Source organism: Polypterus senegalus, chromosome 3 (genome assembly GCF_016835505.1).
Source record: "Polypterus senegalus isolate Bchr_013 chromosome 3, ASM1683550v1, whole genome shotgun sequence".
NCBI classification, from domain to species: Eukaryota; Metazoa; Chordata; class Cladistia; order Polypteriformes; family Polypteridae; genus Polypterus; species Polypterus senegalus.
This window is the reverse complement of record NC_053156.1, coordinates 260,332,773-260,352,356: the sequence shown is the minus strand read 5'-3', so window position 1 is coordinate 260,352,356 and position 19,584 is coordinate 260,332,773. Positions and strand designations below refer to the sequence as shown.

At 37.6% G+C, this 19,584-nt stretch overlaps 1 protein-coding gene across 1 annotated transcript in view; it reads right to left on the bottom strand.

Annotated features, from left to right (window-relative positions):
* Positions 1-853: 853 nt before the first annotated feature.
* Positions 854-19,584, bottom strand: part of tnfrsf21 (tumor necrosis factor receptor superfamily, member 21) — an 80,142-nt gene continuing 61,411 nt past the window's right edge. The window contains exons 5-6 of the mRNA XM_039748982.1: positions 16,631-16,838; positions 854-2,066 (exon numbers count right to left, since the gene is read on the bottom strand). Coding sequence (XP_039604916.1) covers positions 1,837-2,066; positions 16,631-16,838 — 438 coding nt within the window. The 3' untranslated portion in view covers positions 854-1,836. The remainder of the gene's footprint in view (positions 2,067-16,630; positions 16,839-19,584) is intronic.

The window sequence follows — 19,584 nt, the reverse complement described above, 5'->3', positions numbered from 1 at the left end:
GTGGATAATGGCTCTCACTGTGGTTCACTGGAGTCCTAAAGCTTTAGAAATGGCTTTATAACCTTTACCAGACTGATAGATCTCAATTACTTCTGTTCTCATTTGTTCCTGAATTTCTTTGGATCTTGGCATGATGTCTAGCTTTTGAGGTGCTTTTGGTCTACTTCTCTGTGTCAGGCAGCTCCTATTTAAGTGATTTCTTGACTGAAACAGGTGTGGCAGTAATCAGGCCTGGGGGTGGCTACGGAAATTGAACTCAGGTGTGATATACCACAGTTAGGTTATTTTTTAACAAGGGGTCAATTACTTTTTCACACAGGGCCATGTAGGTTTGGATTTTTTCTCCTAAATAATAAAAACCATCATTTAAAAACTGCATTTTGTGTTTACTTGTGTTATATTTGACTAATGGTTAAATGTGTTTGATGATCAGAAACATTTTGTGTGACAAACATGCAAAAGAATAAGAATATCAGGAAGGGGGCAAATAGTTTTTCACACCACTGTATATATACAGGAACTGACTCACTAGTGAACGTCAGACATCAGTCATTTAACGCAATACTACCACTTAAAACACCACAAGAAAAAACTATTTGGGCCTTCAGTATGTTATACACTACTGTCAAATTGCCTATCCACCCTCTGCTTTTTGTAATCCTCTTTCACTTTAGCGTGTTGGCGGAACTGTAATTAGCAGTACAGTATTCTGTGCATATCATTTGTTATTGTATCTTCCATTCCATTCACTTGCACACATGGTAAAGTTGCTAAATATCCTGAGTATAGTTACTAAAAGATAGACTTTTTTGTATAACAAGTACAGTATAGAAATTCACAAATGCAAAAAGAATATCGTTAGTATTTGGGCAGATATTTATGAAAAAGATTTAAATTTTAATCATTGTAACATGAGATTATTACTTCCGATATTGGTTACAAGAGATGAGTAATAAAACACCCACCGGTATATAAGGTGCAAACATCTTAGTAACAAACAACTATTGTTTCAGCAAATTGATATTAGCTTAAAGGCAGATGATCCAATTTCTTGAATAGTCCATTTTGTAATTAATTTCTGCATTTAGTCATGCTGTTTAATCCAAGAAGGATAAATAGAAAGCAGTCCTCAGTACCATGATTCCAGCACTAGTAAGTCCATCATCGATGCAGTAAGTGTCATGGCTAACACACAACACCCTCGCCTCCCTGGTAAGCAATCATTGCACGTGGCTTCCTACTGCGGAGAGAAACGTTTATAGAGATCTTTCTGAAGTGACATAAGCCCTGTGAAATAATGCCCTGTATTTAGCTAAACACAAACGTGTTACTATAGTCTGAATCATACATGGTAGCTTTGACAGTATATTTTAATGCAGACAAGTCAAACTAGATAACTTCTCATAAAATAATTTCTGAATACTGAATAAGGTTCACAATAAATTATTTTTAAATCCCTAAAAATGAATTTTGCAAATTAAAAAATCACGCACATAACCAACAATATATAATAAATCTGTAAGTAACATACTTGTAGGCAGGCATTCAGGGTAGATTTTGGAGAATGACATATTATAAAATGCATTATAAAATGATATTGCATAAAAAGCATTAAATGATTCAGTATCTAAATTTAAAACGTGAAATAAATTGATTAGCTTCCAAAATGTACCTCATTTTACGGTTATGGCATGAATGAGGACAGTATCTCAGAAAACAGAACAAAAGACTGACTTCTGTCTGTCCAACCTGTTGTAGCTTGAAGGAAGCAATTCTGCCAGTGATGTCCACCTTTCCTTTCATAATGAGCCCATCTTTGCCAAAGTAGCAGCCGGTTCACAGCAAGTCAGGTAAGTGACTGTACACCGAGTCTATGAGTTTTTGGCTTGCATCTTGACTTTTTACTCCAGCAATTTCAAAGAGTTTATCCAGCTTATCTTCAGCCTGAGGGATTTCCTCGATTACATGAAGCTCTTCTGGGTTTAGGATGTGCAGCATATCATCAAAGATTGGCTGGAGGTCACAATGATCCAGTCGCACCTGACGCAGTACGGTATCTTTCTTTTCTGTTAATTAAAAGACATGAGTAAAGACAGAAATGAGTTTTGGAACAGACTTGTCTAGCTGTAAAAGCTCTTCCGAGTTTAAAGGTAAAAAATGGTCCAGAACAATGCAAAGTAACACAGGATGACATATTTACAGAAAACAAAGATATTTTGGCTTATTTGTTCAAATCTTCAACATTCTAAATTATAATAAACTAGCAGAATACCCGCGCTTCGCAGCAGAGAAGTAGTGTGTTAAAGAAGTTATGAAAAAGAAAAGGAAACATTTTAAAAATAATGTAACATGATTGTTAATGTAATTGTTTTGTCACTGATATGAGTGTTGCTGTCATATATATTGTGGCAGGTGGCTGGGTGTGGTCACCAATCAGCCACCTACTTAAGGAGCCGCCACCCTGCAATCAAGGCTGGAGTCGGGGGAGGAGGAGGACGAGGTTGTGGCAGAGGAGGCGAGGAGAGGAGAGGCCCGAGTGTGTTGTGGGACAAGAAAGTGGCTAGTGAGAGCCTGGACTTGGGAAGACAGTGGCTGTTGAGAGCCTAGACTTGGGGGGGGGTTTGGTGGCGGTGCACTTGACTATTTGTAAATATAACTGTAAATAAACGTGGGTGATGAGTGAAACTGTGTCCGCCTGTGTGTGTCCGGGTCGCTATATTTCACAATATACACACACACTCACATACAAACACACACACACACATATATATATATATATATATATATATATATATATATATATATATATATATATATATATATATATACACACATATATACATACATATATATATACAAACATATACATATATATATACACACACACACACACATACACACATATACATACATATATATATATATAGCAAAATACCCGCGCTTTGCAGCGAAGTAGTGTGTTAAAGAAGTAATGAAAAGGAAAACATTTTGAAAATAACGTAACATGATTTTCAATGTAATGAATGTAATTTTTTGTCACTGTTATCTATATATCTATTATCTATCTATCTATATCTATATCTATATCTATATATCTATATCTCCTTTGTGGTGCGAGCAGCTGTTGCTGGGGGTGCCAGAATCCATCGAGGAAGAAAAATGAAAAACATTATTTGTACAAAATCTTAATTTATCTATCCATTCCTAAATAATTAAATGGGCAGGCTATTTCGTATCAGTGCAATACGCTGCTTGTTAAAACGGATGACTCCTGCTCTTATGTGCACTTACTGTAGTGCTGCGTGGGTATTATGAAGTATCGTATCTGTTCAAGTTCTATTTAAATTTTAAATATAAGTAATTTTTATTTAGTCGACAGAAATATGTTTGGTAGGAATGAAAGTTAAATTTAGTCAGCATTGCATAAATTTTTCTTCACCATAGAAATTTAAAGAGTAAATTCAACTTACATTCCTACCAAAGATATTTCTGTCGACTAAATAGAACCTACTTATATCCAAATTCGAGCTGTTGAGCTGTCGCCTGCCTGCCTGGATAAGTCACCCTCGCTTAGCTCTAACTTTTTTACCGTTCATTTAATCATGGCTAGTCAAGAAAAAATCAGAACATGGAAGGAGGATTACACTGAGTATGGCTTTACCAAAATAATTATTGATGGCGAATAAAGTATCCATTATTCATAAAGCTTCAATTGGTGATCATTTTTTCTGCGTTAATCTCATATTTTTTCATACTTCTTCTCAAACCAAGGGGGTGCGAGGGTAAAATGAATCGGGAAGCGCTGATTTATATATATTGAATATACTGAAATAGTTTTACTGTCAAATAATGCAATCAATACGCTGCACATGTTTTGCCCTAATTCTGGGCTCATCAGGCATACACACTCATTGCACCCCCTCTCATGAATCAAACCTCGGACGTCAGCACTAGAGGCGAAGCCTCTCGTGTTGCGCAACGGCGTGTGTTTTGTTTATTTGACAGTATGTAGATCGGGGTGTATATATATATATATACTCCTGTAGCCACAATAAATGCCTTTATTTTATAGACAAACCAGGGATGAACAAGTTCCTTTCTACTGCAGCCACAGCCGTGACACACATAAAAAACATCAATAATAACTCATAAATGTGCAATATCATTTAGGAAAATCGCAACATTTTACTCACCAAAAATTCGGATTATTTGTAAACAAAATCCATCGTCCTTCTCTTTCCTCAAAAACAGTTCAATTACTCTGTCGTACAGATTATCCGAGCGCTTCAGTTCCATCAAAACCTCACTTTCTATTGCCATCGAAGGTAATGCTGAAAGGCGAACCCGCCCTATGGTATTTCTGACATAAGTTTGAACTCGATTTAAGGCTGAAAATATCCGCTCGACAGAAGCAGAGTACACAGGAATGCTCACCGCCACATATACTAATGTGAACAGCCACCCCATGCTCTCAGATTTTTCTGATGAAGGAAGTCAAGGAGATCAGTGGGAGATTCTCCTGCAAAATCATCTATAGCATACATTACAGTCAGTTCTGTTTTTAGCTGAGACAGATCAAAAAGTGCTCCGTGGCTGTTGTGTTAAAGTGTAGAAGGCTGCATGCGTGAAATTTTTCTTGTATTCCCGAAACTTTTCGGGCTTGAGGAGCGTGACAAACATCAGGTTTTCATGGTCTTGAAATCTGGTCTGTGTCTGGCAAATAATATTGTCCAGAATCCTGCCATGGAGTTGGCCGTAGTGCACGCGACGATCTTTCACTCGGAGCGTTTGTGGTGTGTTCAATGGCGTTGTAGACTTCCTCATATCGGCTTCTATCCAATCAATGGGTCTGAATACGGTGACGTTGCCGTACGCCTGCTAAAAATCTGATTGGTTGAAGCAACAGGTTAATCGACATGTATTCTGTGTTAGAGTGCCTCCACAACAGATTCTGAAAGCCTCTCTGCATGGTAACAAATGACGGCTGAAATGTGATTGGTAAAATATTTTAATACGAAACTCCGCCTCCCACAGCTATCGAGCTGCATTCTATTACAGTATATATGGACGAAAGTACGTTCCAGTTATGACCATTATGCGTAGAATTTCGAAATGAAACCTACCCAACTTTTGAAAGTAAGCAGTAAGGAATGAGCCTGCCAAATTTCAGCCTTCTACCTACACGGGAAGTTGGAGAATTAGTGATGAATGAGTCAGTGAGTGAGTGAGTGAGTTAGTGAGTGAGTGAGTGAGGGCTTTGCCTTTTATTAGTATAGATATATACTATATGATAAAACACTAAGGTCTGTGTGTCCAGTCCCTCTAAGAATTCTGATTGGTCAGTGTGGCTCTGGTGATGCGACGAAAGAGACACACAAGAGTAAAGGCATAGGAGGCACACTGAAAATTGCCTTTAGGAGGAGAATAATGACAGGGTCTGAGAAGCAAGGTTTATGGGAACGTGCAAACACAGAGAAAAGGTGCTGAATGTACACATAGGTTAAGGGATAGCAAATTTTTTTTAATTATTCTATTACCTTTCTTTGACAGATACTGTGGCTAGTACTATATAAAGCCAAAGGTATTTCAATAAATACCCTAAATGTTTTCAGTTTTGTGGAAATTGATATTATGTACTGTGGAGGACTGCCGGCTTCCCATGCCGGTCAGCACCCCCAGGCCGCCAGGAGGAGCTCTCCCGACAGCAGGGCCTTATGGACTTTGTAGCATTTATACACAGCCCTGCTGGATACCTTGGGGACCACCAGGAGTCGCTGTGGGGGGGCTTATGGGCCCTGTGAGGCCGTATGACCCGGGAGTACATCATGGTCACGTGACGGGAAGAAATGTCGTGCTCCAGGGTTGAATAAAAGGACTGATTGCCCTGACCCGGAAGGAATTAGGAACTATGGATTGATGGGACAGAAACACCTCCGGGTCAGGGGCTATAAAAGGACGGTGCCTCAGTCCAGACACTGAGCTGTGCTGGGTGGGAGAGGAGCAAAGTGTCTGGGCGAGGAGGAGTAGTTTATAGTGTTGTTTGTAGTGACTTAAATATATGAGTAGTGTGGGAGGTGCTTGGTGCACTGAAGAAAACAATAAAAGGTCTTGGACTTTTACCTGGTGTTTGTAGTTATACCTGAGGGTTCAAGGGAGCACTAGCGCCCCCTACTGCCACAGTACATATATAAAGTACACTATAAACCTTTGGCAAAGAAAATAAAATCTGCTACATGTATTTCAATAAGCATTTGAATGCAAGAAAAAATAATAGCGAATGATGCCATGAGGGCCTTTTTGTGTATATGAGGATGAAAAACACAGAGCAACGCCAGAGTGTTAAAAAAAAATTAAATATGTTATAGTTGTTTAAAAACTATAAGTACGTTTAAAAAAGACAAAGAACTTAAAAGGAAGAGAGGTTTATTTTTGGAAAGAGCATTTAGAGTTCAAGAATGTATTCCAAATCTGTTATGATCTTGTTCTTTTCTTAATTTAACCACTGGAACATTTCATTTCACTTCTCAGAGTGTTCTTGTTAAAAGTACAACTAGTTTATGTCTTACCATGACTAATTATTGTGTTTGCCATTATATAACAGTTGTTATTGTGTTGCTAGGCAGGGATGACTGTCAGTATGTGGCATGTACCATGGCCAATGCAGCTGAGTTTTATTTAGTGATTTGGTTTTGGTGATTCCAATTCAGGCTGTTTTAGATTTGTCTCTTTACATGGTTTCTGATTATGTCTTATCTCCTGCTCCTTTTAAACATAATAAACTATTAAGAGACTGAATGAGGGTGAGGAATGACACACTGTGGTTTACAAAAAATTTATAGCCGTTTGTTTTTGGTGTTGTCCTTTGTGTGCTCCTGATCTTGATTTTAATTCACTTACTTTGGATTAGCATACAATTTTGAGTGTTCATCTTACTATGAGTTTTATGACTATAAGTCTAATTAAATGTCAGGTTGAAAGTTAAAAAAATAACAGCAGTCAAGTAACACTAAAGGAATATTTTGCAATTTTCATTTTTTTCAGATCTGCAAACTTAAATCTGCTAGCTTTCAGTTGTATATTCTGTACGTTTACAGGTTACAGGTTTTACAAGTTAGTTTCACTGCTAAGTTCCTCTTAAAACCTGTCAGTGTTACACTGCATTTTCTGTGTTAATATTACAGTGATCCCTCGCTATATTGCACTTCGACTTACACGGCTTCACTCCATCGCGGATTTTAAATGTAAGCATATCTAAATATATATCACGAATTTTTCGCTGGTTAGCGGATTCCTGCGGACAATGGGTCTTTTAATTTATGGTACATGCTTCCTCAGTTTGTTTGCCCAGTTGATTTCATACAAGGGACGCTATTGGCGGATGGCTTAGAAGCTACCCAATCAGAGCATGTATTACGTATTAAATAAAACTCCTCAATGATATACGATATGCCTCCCTCGCGGTGCTTGATTGTTTGCTTTTCTCTGTCTCTCTCACTCTCTCTGACATTCTCTGCGCCTGACGGAGGGGGTGTGAGCAGAGGGGCTGTTTGCACAGAGGATGTTTGCCTAGAGGATACGGACTATCCTCTAAAAAGCTTTGGCATACTTAAAAGCCCAAAAGCACATATTGATTTTTTGATTGGTTTGCTTTTCTCTCGCACTCTCTCTCTCTCTCTCTCTCTCTCTGACATTCTCTGCTCCTGACACACATTCTTTGAAGAGGAAGATATGTTTGCATTCTTTTGATTGTGAGAAAGAAGTGTCATCTCTGTCTTGTCATGGAGCACAATTTAAACTTTTGACTAAAGGGTGTTACTGTATTTCATGTCTAGAGGGCTCTAATAATGTTAAACAGTGTGGGAGAGTTTATAAGGGCTTAAAATATATAAAAATAACCATACAAACATATGGTTTCTACTTCGCGGATTTTCATCTATCGCGGGGGGTTCTGGAATACAACCCCCGCGATCGAGGAGGGATTACTGTATTGTAACTGTCATGGTCCCATTTGGGAATCTTTTTTGTTAATTGTTTTTTAATTATTGGCTATGTATTTTGCGTTCCTTCTGTTATTTAGTTCACTTTGGTCTCTTGCCAATGATGTTAATAGGAGGCACGAGCCCCTGTTTACGTAACAGAAGACTACAAATATCTCAGCCAGCCACTACATCTCTGCAGTGGCATTAGTTATTTTCCAGTAACTGCATTTTCTGCCACATTTGTTCTCTTTCATGTTTGCAAGTGTAGTGTTCTTTAGACCACTTACTTTTGGCTTTGTCTATTTTGTGTCATTTTTGCATTATCATTTTGCATTTGTTGTAATTATTTATCTCATTCCTTCATTTCCTACCCTATATTTACATTTCTGCTCTTTTAATTTGTCATTTAATGAATTCATGGATTTTATTTTTTTTTAATTATTACATTTTTACTTTATCTTTTCAATATGTTTAATGTAATTATAGTGACAAGGATTTTTTGATGGCTTCTTTACCAATTTTGGGTAATAAACATAACAGTATTTATCAATTTGTGAATACATATCATATTTTAATTCTTGCTTGTTCTTATAAGTGCCTTGTGATGACAAATTTAGTTGTTGTGGATAAAATGCAGTTTGTCAAAAAAAAACCAACTTTTAAAAAGTGCCACTTCTAATTCCTGAAAACCATTGTCTAACTGTTATTGAAGTTGCTGAAGTTTGTGTCACACAATTTGGGCGAAAAAACTGCAGATGTGTTGTGTTGCTGCAAAATGTGTGCTGTGTCTCTTGAGAGATGAGCAAAAAGTGAACCATCTCACAGCCAGTCAGGAGTTGTTAGTTCGTCAAATGCTGATTAAAAACTCTGGAGCATGTCCTAACAGGTGGAGAAACGTGGGTGTACATCCCTTGTGGACTTTTTTTTTGTAACGAAAGTTGAAATTCACCCTAATAAGTTGCTGATTTCATATGATACGCGCCATTCCACAAAACGAGATCCATGACACATGCCAGAAATGGAAAACCCATTGGAAGAAGTGTATAAATAGAGGAAGAGAATACTTTGAAAAGATTGATTTTTTTTTGGACATACCTCACATTTACACTGTGCCTTGTAGAGATTGTAGAATAGTGCATTAAATCTTCAACTTGTTTTTTTCTGTATATTATGACTTGGTGAACAGTAATCATTATGGAATATCTCTCTCTTGCTATTTGGCACTGCGGTGTTCATTTTAACCTTCTCTAGTTTTCTTCTTCATAAAATCTTTTGATACTATTTTGTGGTTAAATTTTTATTAACAACTCTTAAAAGGAATGCATTAGATAGGGATGCAACAGTAAATGATTTTAGGAATATTCAGAAATCAAATCACCTAGCCCACACTGAGAGAGTGCTACTAAGGGAGAAGTAAACAAGAAAGAATGGCAAATAAGAAATCAGTGGCAGAGCCAGAACACACACCCCTCAGAAGGGGAAGGAGTAGAAAAAGGGTAAAATGGAGCAGGGTGTATGATGTACCTAAAGGACAACTGTTGCCTTAATATTATTTTAATTTTGATTATTAATTTTTGTTATTAACACTAATGAAAATATGTATCTTGTGTTGCCAACTGAATGTACTGTATTCTGCATAGATAAGGTATAGTACACCCTCCATTTAAGCAGGGAACAACTTAAAATTTTTTAATGTAAATACTGCATTAGAATTTCAGAATTTAAAATTTATTTTTTTCTTTTTTAGTTTTTATGATAGATTCGTTATTAACACTAATGAAAATATGTATCTTGTGTTGCCAACTGAATGTACTGTATTCTGCATAGATAAGGTATAGTACACGCTCCATTTAAGCAGGGAACAACTTTTTAATGTAAATACTGCATTAGAAATTCAGAATTTAAAATTTAATTTTTTCTTTTTTAGTTTTTATGATAGATATAGCATACTTGTTAAAAAAAAGTCATTGTTTTTGAAATGCAGCAAGTAAATTACTCATAGTCAAATTATTATGAAATAATTTGAAATCACTGTTAAACTGGGGTTCTGAGGTATTAACCCCGGTACTAAGAAAAAAAACATTCCATGTGTATGAAGAATAAAAGAAGATAATAAAATCTTAAATGAGACTAATATAAGACTAAGATGTTAATGTAAACACAACCTGATAGTTCTGTTGTCCAGGTATGAAAAAGCTTTTTAACTGTCACAATATATACTTCTAAAGTTCACTATTTGCTATGTGCTTACACAGAAGCTACATATTATCAAGCAATTATCTGTTAGGTATGCATGAAGCAGCACAGCCACCATGGTATGCACTATGTTTTTCTTTTAATAGGAATGCCATAAGATAAGTGTACCTTGTAGCCAAAGCACCACAGTTTGGTCATTATTATTAGTTACTAGCAAAATACCCGCGTGTCGCAGCGGCAAAGTACTACCTTAAAATTTTTATTAAAAAGAAAATTAAACCTTTTTAAACTGAGGGAAAATATGCCAATAATTATTTGTTAAGGATCTCTTTGTATACCACATTGTGAGTTCGGCCCTCCGGTTGTAATATGACCAAGCTGTGCGCTGAGCTTACTCTTGAGCATGCAACGTACAGTTGGCCATGTGAACAGTAATCTTGTTTCAGATCTCACATCTTGGATTGCTGCTGTCATAATCTGTTTAATGAGTTTCATGGTTTGTTTCAATTACGACAGTATTTATAGGACTTGTGTTGAAGAGACATTCAGCATCTGTCAAGCGTTGTAAGTATACAACCAGTTTCATCGATAACTTCACATCCAGCTTTTGAGAGTTTAAACATTCATAAACATCAAAGTGTCCACTACTAAATTCGGCACCTGTGAATCTAAGATGTTTAAGAGGCATTGGCGGTTGTCCAAAGGTGTAAAATATTTGGCCATTGCGGTACACTTGAAAGCGACAACCAAACAATTCAACGGCAGCCATCAACTCACAAGCAGATGCATAGGTGAAGAGCTTAAGCATTTCACTCTTCTAGTGCTCCTGTGTAGTATAATTATCTCCTGTACTGTCATCAGCCCACACCTTGAACCTGTCCCAGTCATTCAATACATAAGACACAATGTTCCTCCGGATATCAAGAGTGAGCCTGATATGGCCGTGCAATATGTAACAAAGAGAATGGAAAAGGTAGGTGCCATCTCCGGGCATGGAAACCACTCAGTAAGTGACAGTTCTTTGATCGATGGTGATCACCTCGATAGACATGTACCCATGTAAAGTACTTTGTATGTCTAAAATACCTACACAATAACTATAATCGTAATAAATGAACAATAAAACAGCGGAGAAGCCGTGGATTAAATAAAAAGGCTGTAGTTATCAGCAGGGAGACGTAAATTCCGTGGCGAAGCAAGGAAGGGAATGTAGAGACTGGAATGACGGACGGCCTTATATAGGCAGGCAGCCAACAACGTGGGAGGGTCCCCCATCCCAACGCCGCCTCACACGGTGACCGAGCTGCAGGCTATGGACATATATGTATGTAAGTAGGATTCAGTTAGCGTTGGGAATCCGCGTACCAAATTTCTTGAAGATGGGCCCATAAGTAACAAAGACGGTTGAAAAGTTCAATATGACGGCCGACGGTGGCATCATACCACCGAAATAAGTACCAAATTTCAGCCTTCTACCTACATGGGAAGTTGAAGAATTAGTGACGTTGGAAAGTTCAATATGGCGGATGACAGTGACGTCATACCACCGAAATAAGTATGTACATTGGTTTCGGTTAGCGCAGGGAAGCCGCCTACCAAATTTCGTGAAGATGGGGCCATGAATACGAAAATTCAACATGGCGGACGCTGTTGACCGTTATGACCGTTACCCGTAGAATTTCGAAATGAAACCTGCTTAACTTTTGTAAGTAAGCTGTAAGGAATGAGCCTGCCAAATTACAGCCTTCTACCTACACGGGAAGTTGGAGAATTAGTGACATTGGAAACTTCAATATGGCGGCCGACAGTGGCATCATACCACTGAAATAAGTACGTACATCGGTTTCGGTTAGCGCAGGGAAGCCGCCTACCAAATTTCGTGAAGATGGGGCCATAAATAAGAAAGCTCAACATGGCGGATGTTGTCGACCGTTATGACCGTTACGTGTAGAATTTTGAAATGAAACCTGCTTAACTTTTGTAAGTAAGCTGTAAGGAATAAGCCTGCCAAATTTCAGCCTTCTATCTACACGGGAAGTTGGAGAATTAGTGATGAGTCAGTGAGTGAGTGAGTGAGTGAGGGCTTTGCCTTTTATTAGTATAGACTAGCAGAATACCCGCGCTTCGCAGCAGAGAAGTAGTGTGTTAAAGAAGGTACGAAAAAGAAAAGGAAAAATTTTAAAAATAACGTAACATGATTGTTAATGTAATTGTTTTGTCATTGATATGAGTGTTGTTCTCATATCTATCTATATATATATATATCTATCTACAGTATCTATATATATATATATGTTGTTCTCATATCTATCTATATATATATATCTCTATCTATCTATATATATATATATATACTCGCGCTTGGCAGCAGAGAAGTAGTGTGTTAAAGAAGGAAAGAGAAAGAAAAGGAAACATTTTGAAAATAACGTAACATGATTGTCAATGTAATTGTTTTGTCACTGTTATGAGTGTCGCTGTGATATATATATATATATAGCAAAATACCCGCTTCAGCGATGTCATGTGTTTAAGAAGTTATGAAAAAGAAAAGGAAACATTTTAAAAATAATGTAACATGATTGTCAAAGTAATTGCTTTGTGTATTTGGCGGCAGCATCACAAAGTTGTTTTCGGTAGCTGCATCAGAAAATGTACCACGACGCCTGACACGCCTCCTTTTACTGTTTTCTCAAAGCTTGATTGCTGCTGTCATATATATACACACACACACACACACACACACACATACATACATATATATATACAAATATATATACACATACATATCTTCATATCTACATACTGTATCTATATATACATATCTACATATACACATATATATATATACATACCTATCTACATCATATATACACACACATACATACATACACACACACAAATATATATATTATGTGTGTATGTATGTATGTATGTATGTATGTATGTATGTATGTATGTATGTATGTATGTATGTGTGTGTGTGTGTGTGTATATATATATATATATATATATATATAATCTAGATAGGGGTGTGTGTGTATATATATATATATACACATACATACATATATATACACATATATATACTTGTGTGTATGTTTGTATGTGTCTATATGTGTGTGTATAGCTTTGGTCACTGAGTGCAAGGGAAAAATAATAAAATATAGTCTATAAGTTATTAAACAGTAAAACATTAACGTTTTAAGAAGTACAGGTACATTGAGCACTACTGGAGTGGTTGCGGGTAAACTACATTTTAAAGACTGTGTAACACAACAGGTAAGTAACTAACAGCAGCTAAAATGTATATGGATCATCTCTCGGTAGTAGATCCCTTTTGAAAGGCGCTACACGACGGCTGTGGTATAGAAATTACATTTTCTATGTGAACGCTCAAATTTATGCCTCTGGTAATGTGCCTTACCGCATTTAAAGAAAATTAGTTTTGTGTCCTCTGCACTGTTAAGAGAGAAAGGCTTTGGTTTGGGATAAAAGGTGTAAAGAAAGGAAAGTTGCCTTTTTCTTTTATATAGTATAGAGAGATGTGTTCGCTGACGCTATGATCGCCTTTTGGGGACAGTCGCGTGGGTCTTGTGTAGACTGGTGAGACGCCCCTGCCATTAATCAGCTGTGATGGCACTGTCAGTCCTCCACTCGTGTGCGTGTCTTCATAATCCGAGGTGATGACCTCATAATCGATACGCAAAAGAAAGTGTGAATCGCCTTAATATTATTTTTCCGTGGTGTAGAAAAGGGGTCCCGTGTTTGCACTTGTCTGGGCTATAGCGCAGGGGGAGGATGAAAAAAATTAAAAGTGCTCACTTTGACTTAAGGCAGAAGCGCAGTCAGCGCCTCAAAGGCGGCACAGCTATGCACGCGCTGGCTGCTCGACTTTTGCTGGGCAGGAGACCACAGTTTTGCAGACACGCTCATGATATCAAAAGTCTCAGCTCTTTGGAGGTCATTCATATATTATATATATAGCAAAATCCCGCGCCGCAGCGGAGAAGTAGTGTGTTAAAGAAGTAATGAAAAGAAAAGGAAACATTTTAATAATAACGTAACATGATTGACATTGTCATGAGTGTTGCTGTCATATATATGCCTGCCTAAATAAGTCACCCTCGCTTTGCTCTTACTTTATTTACCGTTCATTTAATCATGGCTATTGGCGGAAAAATTATAAAATGGAAGGAGGATGGCTTTACCAAAACAATTATTGATGGCTTAATCGATTATTCATAAAGCTTGAATTGGTGATGTTTTTCTGTGTTAACCTCATATTTTTCAGACTTCTTCTCAAACTAAGGTGGTGCGAGGGTAAAATGAATCGGGATGCGCTGATCAATGTAATCGTGTACCAGGAAATCATGCATTGACAAAAGCTCCCTTTGCTTGTAATGCAAAGTGTGATTAAATGCATTATTTTTAAGCGTTATGGAGCACATGCATCGAAGCTTCTCAGCTGTGCTTGTGCTAAGAAAAGGAAAGATTTTAAAAATAACACGATTGTCAATGTGACCTTTTGTAAGTAGTGCCTGGAGGATTCAGTGTGGAGAAACTCGAGAGACAGCGTGTGTATTAACTTGTGGATTTTTCTGTGAGTATTTGGTGGCAGTCTGACGAAGTTGCTTCGGAAGACGGCGTTAGCTGAGCTCAGCTCAGACCGAAATTAGATGAATGGGAGGGGAGATGATGACGTGACTCCCCCACCCGCCTTCAACTGTCAATCCCCCACAAACACAGTCTCGGAATTTGCATAAGCACACCCCTTCACCTACAATTTTAACTTAGTTACAAAGTGATCAAAACTCTCGTTTATATCCTGCGTCCTCTCATTAAACTTGTATCCCGCATTACCTGTGGGCATGTGAAACGCCAGCGTTAGCCTGTCTATGAACTTAATCTAAAGTTTAGGTTTACACCTTTCTTTCTTTACGAGGCAGCAACACTCATGAATATGGTAGTATATGTCACTCGCTCACTTCTTATTGTTTCGCTGCCTTCTCAATTATATAATGCATGTTTTCTTAAGCGCTTTTTGGAGGTCTTCCTGGTTTTCTACGCACTGCGTTGACAATCAGTTCACGTGATTACGTGGGAGGCGTGATGATGTCACGAAACTCCTCCCCCACGTCATTCCAGCTCAACTCCATTACAGTTAATGGAGAAAAATACCTTCCAGTTATGACCATTAGGCGTAGAATTTCGAAATGAAACCTGCCCAACTTTTGTAAGTAAGCTGTAAGGAATGAGCCTGCCAAATTTCAGCCTTCTACCTACACAGGAAGTTGGAGAATTAGTGATGAGTCAGTGAGTGAGTCAGTGAGTCAGTGAGTGAGTGAGTGAGTGAGTGAGGGCTTTGCCTTTTATTAGTATAGATTATTTGACTGACACTTTTATCCACAGCGACTTAAAGTGATACGATTGGTTACATTTCTTTTGTTTTTCCATTTGGAGCACAGGCAAGTGAAGTGACATGCTCATGGTCACACTGTGTCAGTAGAAGGACTTCATCCACAATCTCAGGGTCTTAAGCCTTTTAACCACCATGCCACATTGGTTCCCTAATTGAGAGCAATGACTTTCCTTTGTTCACCCATGTCACCCATGTTACCTGTAATCATGCAAACCTGCTGCCCAGATGGTCAATGTGACTCTTGGCCCTTGAGTAGTTGCATCTCTGTTCTTGAGGAAAGTAGGCTATTTGCAAGAATCTGCTTTTTGGTGCAAATAATTTATAAATAAATACAGTAAATAACTAAGTTATGCTCTCCTCATGATTCCATAGTTCTGCTCCACCACAAATCAGATGTTGAGAGCATTATTAAACTGGAACTCTGTATAATGTAGCGTACTAACATCTTATGTGAGCTGAAGAAGCTTTAACAAAGTATTACATCTTAAGTTGAGCAAGTCAGTGACTACCACTGGCTAGTAACCACAACTATTGTCTAGAATTTACTTCCTATTTCCAAAAAAGCAGATCTTGAAGCTAAAGTTAAAGGTCACCACCCTACAGCAAAACTGTATTCACTATTAAAGACATGCCAAGGAAGCTGGGGGTAGCTTCTGTTTTAAAAAAAAACAGAAGTGAGATTTTATGAGTTTTTGCAGCTTTAGAAGTCATGGATCTTACTGATAATGGGTGTCAGTTCTCTGTAAATCACATTCAAAACACATACAAACACACATGTAACCAGTCACACTGTAATCAATAGAGATGTAACAATGGGCCTAACATGCAATGTCAAAATACAAGAAAAGGCTTGTGGGAATGATATTGATTTCAGTGAGAGAAATATTCTGGTTCAGTATGTTTTTTTTTAATTTCATAGTTTACATAATGATAATTCTTGTGCCAAATACAAGTTTCCCAAATAGCTGTGACAGGTAATTCAGGCAAATTCCCATTCAATAGCATGACCTTAAATGTAAAAGCAAAAGTGCCTCACCTTTGGTAATAAATGAACCTGTTCTGCTCAGGGCAGAGTTGTTACTTGAAGTAGAGTCACAGCGTAGAAGAGGTTCTGATTCGTCAGCAAAAAATCCTTTTGATTTGTCCACTGGAGAACGCTCTGATATTGGAACAAGCAACTCCAAACGTCTGTGAGCTGGACTCTGATTACTATTTGTGGATGTCATCAGTTCTTTTACGTCCAACTAAAAACAGAAAAGGAATTTAATAATGTTTAAAACACTACAGGCAACCAATATACAATACACCACAAGATACCAGAAGCAGTTTTCATTTTTCAAGCCCCTACATTAGGGATGAGAAATAATGTTTATGACTGTGCTTTTAATGTTTTTTCCTGTCAATTACGATTAAGTATGAAAGAATGTTGCTGTTTCTCAAAGAACGTGCCACCCACATTCTGTACTGCATAGCAAAAGTACAAAACTCCCACATGTGCTTTATGTTACAGAAGTGAACTGACAATAGTCTTTACAGCCCTGTCTGCATCACTTTAGGAATAGAATATCATAAGTGAGTTATACAGCTAAATGAAACTGTCACTTGTGTGCCTCAGAATGAAATAAATTAGTTGTTCTTTTGATCTTTTACACCACAGCTGACTCTCATTAAACAACTGTTATTTCTGAATGACGTAAAATGTTTGATAAAAAGTTTTATATGCACTTATTGTAAAGCTGTTTTGCACTGCTGTAAAGATTCTGTTTAGAAATTGATTTTGCTTCTTAAAAGTTCTGCTTGCTGAGAGCATGCTGCAAATACAAGTACTGCTAAGTCATGTTTTGTTAGATTAGATATTAAATACATTTGTTACATTTTATTAATAATGTACACCAACACTGTGCATTTCTTATTAAGCTTTATAGTAGATACTTATTATTCTTTAAATTGTGGACTCGAGACACTTTTCACCATTGGAGCAGTGGCAGTTCAAGCTAATGCCACATTACACGACATCTAGTCGGAGGGAATGTCAAAACTTGACAAGTGCATTGGCTGATTTTGTCACAGGGCCATGTCAGATAACACAACCAGCACAGTTTCAAATTTCCAAAGTATCACAAGCTAGCCCCCCTTTCTCTGACAACCAATTACATGCTACCTGACAGGGCAAAGGGGTTTACAATTTTGATAAGTTCAGCTGCAATCTTGGCCATTTTTTTCTTTTTTCCTTCTTATCATTGTGTCAGAAGCACAAGTCTTTCTTCTGTTCGCGAAGTCCAAAATGCACACATTCCTTATTCCTTACTGCTACATTGTATGCATTGTGCTTCTGGCTTGGCGCACACTGGTTGTCAGCTCTCATGCACACAGAGCTCATTATTTTGCTGGGGTGAGTCGTCGACAATTTAAGGGAGTCACTGGGTATGTCACAGGATTACGCTGCGACTGCCTCCGACTTCCTAAATTACCTAAATTAATTACATGACTGAAAATCTCTGGAAAACTTGTGTAATGGGGGCTGCACGGTGGTGCAGTGGTAGCGCTGCTGCCTTGCAGTTAGGAGACACAGGTTTGCTTCCTGGGTCCTCCCTGCGTGGAGTTTGCATGTTCTCCCCGTGTCTGCATGGGTTTCCTCCCACAGTCCAAAGACATGCAGGTTAGGTGGATTGGCGATTCTAAATTGGCCCTAGTGTGTGCTTGGTGTGTTTGTGTGTGACCTGCGGTGGGTTGGCACCCTGCCAGGGATTGGTTCCTGCCTTATGCCCTGTGTTGGCTGGGATTGGCTCCAGCAGACCCCCGTGACCCTGTGTTCAGATTCAGTGGGTTGGAAAATGGATGGATGAAGTTGTGTAATGCAACATTTTAACTTTAAGTAATTGAGAATGCATACATTAAATTAGTAACACACCTTATAAAAATAAAGAAGGATTAAAAAGACAAAGATCTAGCAACACAGTTGCTTTCTACTGCCTGAGAGCTAGGAAGTACTTGTCGATACAATGGTATTAATTAACATGAACATTAATTATTACTATATTAATTCTGTATCATTTCACGTAATACTGCAAGCAAGTGATGTGCTTTGTAGAGCAGTTTGTCATGGAGATTATATGCAGTATATATATTGTCACACACATGCACTTGGGAGACAGTTTACAGGCTCAAATAGATGCAGTTACCCACCGAACCGGGGTTTGGTGCTGCCTTCTAACTCTTCTTTCACTTCCGGTTCCAACCCTCAAGATCACGCCTCTTCCTGCAGACCCACTTATACAGTATATACTGCCTTCATTTTCTTTTGTGCCAGTTACATTTTGAACTCAGTTTTACAAAGATGTCATTTCCTTTTTTTTCTGTGTGACAGTATATGGGGGATCCCCCAAAATGTTTGACAATGTTTTTGCACTTATTTTACAATATATAAATAAATTATATATATATATATATATATATATATATATATATATATATATATATATATATATATATATATATATCAATAGAAAATATATAAAAATTTTATACAAAATAATTATTTCCTTCAGTTTTTTTACTGGTATCTCTTTAAGCATTACGGGTGAGTTCTGCCCATGTCTTTAGTACACTCCAGCTGTCCTAAAAAACTGAATGAGGCATTGAAGATCTTAATCCATTCAATAATGCTGTTAACCCAGTGACATACTACAGCATTCTGAGTTGGTGCGTATGTCAGAGTATGTTGAATCTTGTCGCCTTTAAACGTTATGCCCACTTGCTTAATTATTCAAATTAAATCTTAGGATAGAAGAGGCAGAAATTACAAGGGTAAATGCCAAGTGGTATCAGAGTCTGTGAATTATATACAACATCAGTAAGGAAGATCCCTAAAGCAGGAATTAAATTCGCAATAAGAAAAAAGGAGATGTTACAGTCCTCTGCAGATTTTTCAGAAAAAGCAAAAAAATTTAAATACAGAGAACATAAAGCAGAATAATATCACCAGAACAA